At 36.8% G+C, this 7,349-nt stretch overlaps 1 protein-coding gene across 2 annotated transcripts in view; it reads right to left on the bottom strand.

Moving 5' to 3' along the window:
- Positions 1-7,349, bottom strand: part of cilp2 (cartilage intermediate layer protein 2) — a 14,845-nt gene extending 7,496 nt beyond the window's left edge. Inside the window, exons 1-2 of one of the 2 annotated variants that reach the window (XM_037674803.1) lie at positions 7,286-7,349; positions 509-583 (exon numbers count right to left, since the gene is read on the bottom strand). In XM_037674803.1, coding sequence (XP_037530731.1) covers positions 509-583; positions 7,286-7,349 — 139 coding nt within the window. Of the gene's footprint in view, positions 1-508; positions 584-7,270 lie in introns of both variants that reach the window. The other variant, XM_037674802.1, reaches the window with a different exon arrangement.

Here is a 7,349-nt window from a genome sequence, read left to right on the forward strand (position 1 = left end):
CATACATACATACATACATACATACATACATACATACATACATACATACATACATACATACATACATACATACATACATACATACATACATACATACATCTATCCATCCATCCTTCCATTCATTATCGTCTGCTTAATTCAAAGTCTGTCACAGAGGTAGCAGACATTTTCATCAGTATGCTAACTGACTCAGACTTTTTTTTATTTGCAATGTAACCAAGGATATTTAGAAATCCATAACAGTCTCATATACACTTGTATGCATTTATATGAAAAGTTGAGTTAAAAAAACTTTTTTTTTTAAACTAAGGGTTGCGTTAGTGTTATCTTACCTGTTACAGTTCATACTGCTACAGCTTTTCATGATGACTTTTAACCCACCAAGTGAGTACATCCAGCTGATGTAACCAAGAGTTATTTTTACAACACGGTCTCCAACATGCTCCTTCCCATCACATGCTGAGCTTTGTGTAAAAGCTGTTTTTATAGAAATGGTCTGAAGGATTACCTGTCTGTGAGTCTGTGAATGTCTGAAAAGCCACTCGTTTGCTTCTGTCTGACAGATTCCTGCTCCTTATAGATGCTGCACACAGAAAACAATTAAACACTTTATTTTATGAAAAACAATATATTTTTGGAAATTTGGTTTACATTAAATCTATCAACTTTGGATTTGATTTTTTAGGAAGCCTCATTCAAGTGGTTACTGTATAAACCAATAAATTATTTGGTACTTTTGGTTTACTGGATGTGGGTGTTTTATGCACAATAATTTTACTACATCTTGACATAAGGGGAACAGTTCAAAATGCAAAGCTGCATATGTTCATCTACTGTATGTGTGTACACACATCTGAACACATTTATTTGTTTTTCAAGTTGAAAAAGTAGCATGTGCTTTTGCATGTGCACAAGAGTTGCATTCTTTTATAGGGCCTCCAATACTTTTACTTTAGAAAGTCACAAACTTATTTAATATTATGATGTATTTGAAACAGTCACCAACGTGGCACAAAAACAAGCATTTTATGTACGACTCCCTTTTTTATTTCTGAGTCATTCGACTTGCTCTGTTTCTTTTTTGTTTTGGTTTCTTTTTCACATCTTCTTTGATCTTGCTTCTGTTTCCATCTAATAGTTTAATTCAGCTTGCATTATCATGCACATACACACACACACACACACAAACATACACTGTCATTTAAGGCTATTTTCCCATTAAATAACATTTTATTAATCAGTAATAAAAATGTGTTTTACACAAATATTGCTTGCTTGTATCATTCTGGCATTGCACTGTAAGAATAAGGTGAAGGCAAGGCAAGCGTATAAAAAGAGAAAAACACTAAACACGACTTCTTCCATTGTATTTTCCCTTTTTGATTTATTAAACGTTCACAGTGACATTTTCGCCTCCTCGTTTGATGTGTAATTTTCCTCCACTCCTAATTTTTTATGTTTCGAAATACATCAGTTGTTTGCTTGACATTTCATCTCTTAAGTTCCATTCAGGCTGTGTGGAAAAAAACAGTAAATGACATGTTTATGACAGAAAAAAAGGTTGCTTATGGGACCAAAGTAGGCCTATTTGTGCGAGTGCATGTGTGTGCATGTATGTGTGTGTCTGTGGGTTATAGGCACAAGCACTGCTGAGTTTAAGAGCAGAGGATCCCAGTACAAAGACCAGTATTGATCACAGTCCCTCCTGGTTTTACGGTCACTTTGAGCCTTTACTGTCAAGCCAGCTCTTTTCCTTTTACCCATTTAAAGGTTTATTAACATTTATTGATAAATTTAGCAAAAGAAGCAAAGTAACTCAACAGAACAAAGAATGGCCATCTTAAAATGCCTAAAGAGCATTTTATGGTGACATTCACAGGCAGTCGACCATCACTGTTGCTCTTTTTATTGTCAATGTGCTTGAAAAAAGATACATTCCAAGGTTTCCATGCTGGCTTTGTGTCTTTTATGCACTGAGAACCACAATCAAATAGTTTCTCGCTGATGTGTTTAGCAGATGTTTCTTCTGCCTGTAAATTTAGTTTTCTAGAATCAAATAGTTTTTCCAATATTCTCCTTTTTGTGATTATTTGTCTGTCTGTTTTAAAGCCAAAGTAACGCTTTATCTTTTTTGCTCAACGTCTTAAAATTTTCCAAGTTTTTCTTAGCTGAACGGTTCATTTCCCCTTTGAGACTGTAGATTAGAACACGTAAACAAGTCTTTTGTTGCCTAATTGACTTTGAAATCCAGACTTGTTGCCAATAATGACCTGCTTGACTGTGGGGTGCACTGATCAGTTTCCAAGAACCTCTAAGGCACTTTTTTCCCTGCTCCTGTTTCATAACATTGTTTCTCCCTCTCTCCCACAGAAAATCCAAGCAAACGTACAGCACAGCCTTCGGCTCCTGGTTATTATTTCAAGATGTCTCAGTCAAAATCAAAAACAAAACTAATTGTTGTATCTCACAAGATTTTAAAATCTAAAAAAAGAAGAAACTCAGCATGAACTTAAATGTTGTAGTGACCTGAGTTGTGAGAGGCACATTAACTAGCAGAGCATTTGATTGGCATATTAACACTATAATTTTAAAGGCTGAAGGATTTTATTGCTTCATGCAACTGGGACTAAATCCACCTCATCAAGAAGCAAGTAACACGTGTTTTTCACACCAAAGCGAGCAAAGTTCGAACTCATGATTTCCTTTTTATAGTTTGATTTCACTCTGCAAAGCCGCAGTGGTACAATAAATCTTGTTTGCGCTCGTTCATAGCTGCTTTGTGGGTTCTCTTTGAATACTCTTTGAGGACAGAATTTTCTTCAACAGCACTTGAATTTTATTTTGTATTTCTCATGCTTCAGATGATTCATATAAGCATTTGATAGGACTATTGGGAGCACAGTGTTTATAACACTCTTTCCAAAACTACAACAAATCACTTGTATGACTTCACACAGAGGTATACAATGGGGTTCATGTGAGATGACTTTGGATTAGAGAATGTTTGTGGGATTTTTTTCCTATTAGGACAATAGTAATTTCAGAATGCCATTTATTTATAAAGTCTCAACCTGATCACAACATCAAGATAAACCTGCTTACCAGTCTTTACTTACAGCTTCCTAAACACCAGCAATTGTCTGTTCCAATTACAACTCAATCACGTGAGCTCTGCGTTGTGGCCATGCTAACCCACAGTGTGATGTGACAGCTGTTTGTCTCATTTAGCTGCAACAATCCACGTCACAGTGATTCCTTTTTAAATGCAACAGTTGTGATTACAGCTCAGCTGCACAAGGACAAATTTTATATTAACAAGCATAGATGGCTTTTACAAAGGACAGCTTTGCTCTCATTCTCTTTCCAACAGGGAGCCTGTCTGTCTTTGCCAGACACTAATAAAAAAGCTGCAGAGAGGAGGAATGACAGGAAAATGAAGGAGGCTATGAAATTGCACTCGAAGGGCTTGTGCTCATGTTAGGGGACATATGGTTGTGCCAGATGTATGTTGGCAGGCGAACAAGGCTTAAGGTCTGGATCCTGCTTATATTATTCCAGATCTTTAGATAAAGTAGAAGATGTGAATAAACATCTATTTCCGTGTTTGAAACCTATACTGGAGCAAGGAGTTTAAAGATAACTCAGTTATATTTAGAAAAACACAGTTTTTCATAACTGATTTGAGAATGAGTTTTTAATAATCTTGTGATTGATTTGATTGTGTTGACACATTTGTTTAATTATTGCCTGCCACCATGAAAGTTTCACATCATGTAGTTTTCTGTGCAACACATTACCAAGTGGGTGGATTTTAATGAAACTTTCGGAAAGTCGTTTTTGGATGTACTTCCATTACTACTTAGCTTTTGGAGTTACTCTGAATCTAGATGGTCATCATAGATGATCGACGTGGCAAAACACAAAAATGGCTATAACTTGGTCAATTTCCCAGATAATGAGCTAAAACTTGATGTAGCTTAACGGTAGTAGTAACTGAGACTCATTCTCATCACATAGTCAAAGCACCAACTGATCACTCAAAGTATTTGTTTAAATACCTTTTAAATTCAGTTCAATTCAGTTTATTCATACAGCACCAAGTCACAACAGAAGTCGTCTCAGGGCACTGAACAGAAACATATAAAAAGTAAGTTAATAACATTTATCTGAGGAGCAGACTGCTTTGAGTTTGATTCCATCGCAGAACTCTCATCTTGAGCAAGCATGAAGGCGACAAAACTCCCTCATGAGGAAGAAACCTTTAGCAGAACCAGGCTCAGGACAAACGGCCATCTGCTTCGACCGGCTGGGTTTTTAGAGGAACAGATACACAATGGCAGGTCGAGAATCACATGTGAAGATAGAAATAATATCAAATGAAAACTGCACTTTGTAGCACTTTGAGATTTGTGCTAATGAAAAGTGTGTTACAAATTAAATTAATTATTATTATTATTATTATTAAAACTGTTCAGTTGTAACAAGGCAGTTTTAGCAAAGCGAATTTCATCAAAAGGAATCCATTTAAGGTTTTTTTAGATGATTTTTGTTTGCTTCTTGGCTAAGATGTAAGTGTGATAACAAAAGAGGATGCATTTTGCTCAGATTTAGTTTTTTAATCTATTTTCACACCACAATCTGCATGAGCTCCAAAACATCTGCTGCTATCTAAAAATGAACAGTGTCGTCTGTGAGACTTGCTAACGATGCAGATTAACCATATGATGTAAGGATTTGTAAAGGTATGACAAATGATTTGTGTTCCTAAAGTACTTAGGGTTAGTTCTCGGGTGAGGGTTGAATGTTCACCTTTGATATCTCGGGGTCCGGCATCTACACCTGCATGCACAGAGTCAAAAGCATAGAACTAGCTGAAATTAAAGCAACTGATTCATAAATATACTCTTGGCCAATGTGTCAATGCATAAATACACAAAAAACAGAAAAGCAAAAAAATATATAATATGGACTTGAGTTTGTCGTTAATGGGAATTACTGGTAGAGCATTTTCCTTTGACCATTTGATTGAGGTCCCTGTCTCAGTCATTTAGGTCATCTGGCCCAACTGCTCTGTTCTTGGAACAGACAGTGGTCAGCATCTGGAGAAATAGACCCCGGTGTCTGACTGAAATTATGTGTAGAGAAAGAGACGGAAAAGCTGGAAGATTCATGCGAAGAGGTCGTAATACTGTGGCGTTCCTCTAACACTGTGGGCATTCAGCAACAGCTGACACCTTTTAATAGAAAAAAAAAACTAGCTCGTAAATCTGTGAGGTTTGAGGTGTGTAGAGAGAGTGACAGAGAACAAAGCCGGGACGGAGGTTTGATGGAGTAAGACAGAGAAATAAAGGTGAAGAAGATAAATTAATGGTGTGAGGGAAAGAATGGGGGGGGGACGGTGGGGAAAGTATTTGTGAGAAATACCTGAAGGAGACAGATTAGAAACAAAAGGCGAACAGATGAAGACAAACAGACAGATGGAGACATTCCGCTCAGTCATTTTTGTAGGATTAAAGGCGGCGGTGTTTGTGTGTGTGTGTGTGTGTGGGGGGGGGGGGGGGTAGCAAAAATCAAAAAGACAGAAGGAAACTGGTAAAGTAATTTCATCTGTGCTTTATAATCCCCATTTTTATTCTGTTTTTTCATTTAGTCCAGCACAAAGCCTGCAGGTGGAAACATGGACCGTTCCATGTGTAATTATTTCACCTTGTTAAGGTGACTGGGTTTAAACCTTTGGAAACTGCTCAGTACTTGAGAGTAAAGAAAGGTTACAACGCACCACCTTGTGAATGTGAATGTATGGCTAAAGGAGCATGAAGTGAAAAACGTTAAATTTTACAGTCTGTTTTAGGGTCCAACTGTTCAGCTCGGTCTTAATAAATATGAATAAATGTTCTTTTACCGTTGTCTTTTTCCTGTGATTTACTCATCAGAAAAACAGCATCCAGCCTCTGCCAGTCGTTTACGACTTGGAGACCTCAAAGCTCAACAAGATATGGAGACTATTAAGGTCTATTCACACTCGATTGCCTTCATGAACTGCCAGCTTCTTTTGCTTGAAGAAAGAAAAAGGATTAATGTGAAGCAGATGCAAAAAGAGCAGAAAGTGACACGCTGAAGGAAATTTCTGTTGTCACTCAGACAGCACCGTCAAAAGTTTATGAGTCCAATTTTTGTTAGAAGAGCTTGTAGTGTGATAGAAACGTGTGTGTCTCTGTCTGACTGTTTAAGCAGTAAATAAAACTGAGATCAGTTGAACAAATGTGCAGAAAATGTACAGCTGATAGAGCTCTGGGTCTGAGTGAAAGAAGTAGAGGGATTTCAAGCATCTTCTGTTTTATTAGAGTACAAATTCTGATTATGACAAGAAAGACTGAGCCACAAAAACCGCTGGTGACTATTTTTTTTTTTTTTTTTAGTCATCAGCAGAAGCTCTTTTGAGGTTAAACAAAACCACAAGGAGAGTTTCCATGCCGTCCTCATCAGTCCTCACATGTTGTTAATCATCGTGGCTGGTGTCTTTACATGGACCATTGGGAACTAATGAGGTTGACTGTCAACTAAAGTTCTCCAACTTAAAAAAAATTAATTGAATTACTTTTCCCAAATATTTTTTTATAACTACATATTTGTAACTAAATTAGGGCTGCACAGTATGGCAACAGTGTATTGCCGCTGGGATTTCAATGTCTGCATTATCAATTTTTGCAAAAATGACTTTGAATATCAGCAATATATCTAGAGATTAAATGGACCCCCACTGGCCAAAACATCTATAGACAATAAAGAAGATGAAGGTTAAAATGAACAAGAAGAAATGAAAGAAAAACAAAGGACGGAGAAAAAAAAGTGTGTTTTTCTGAACCAAATATCACAAAATGCACCGGCAGTATTTTAGATTTTTATTTTTGTCCATTTTGTGCAGCTCTAAACTAAATCCAAATAATTCATTACTTTAAATGTGTTTAATTTTGTTGCTTTGATGTGAATCTGTTGGACAGATTCACTGTATGAGAAATCCAAACACACACGCACCACTGGTCCTAACACATGAACTCACCTCCAGACATTTATCTCATGCTATCCTGCCATTACTTCCTCAGGGAAATGACATTCATTTGGAAAACTCTACAGTTTGTCTGGTGCACTACACAGGCAGAAGCAGTTTGGAGACGTCATAAACATCTCAGGGTTTGCATTTTGTGTGTTAAATAACAGTTAAAACTAATTTTTGTGTTATTTTTCTACAAATAATTGTAAGCTCAATCACAAAAATTTGACTTACCTTGACACAAAGTCGCTGAGGCCAGGAAAGACAGCAGAAGGGCCAGTTTGGTTAATTCCATCAT

The sequence above is a fragment of the Nematolebias whitei genome, chromosome 3 (genome assembly GCF_014905685.2).
Source record: "Nematolebias whitei isolate Nwh7 chromosome 3, NemWhi1, whole genome shotgun sequence".
Classification (NCBI taxonomy): Eukaryota; Metazoa; Chordata; class Actinopteri; order Cyprinodontiformes; family Rivulidae; genus Nematolebias; species Nematolebias whitei.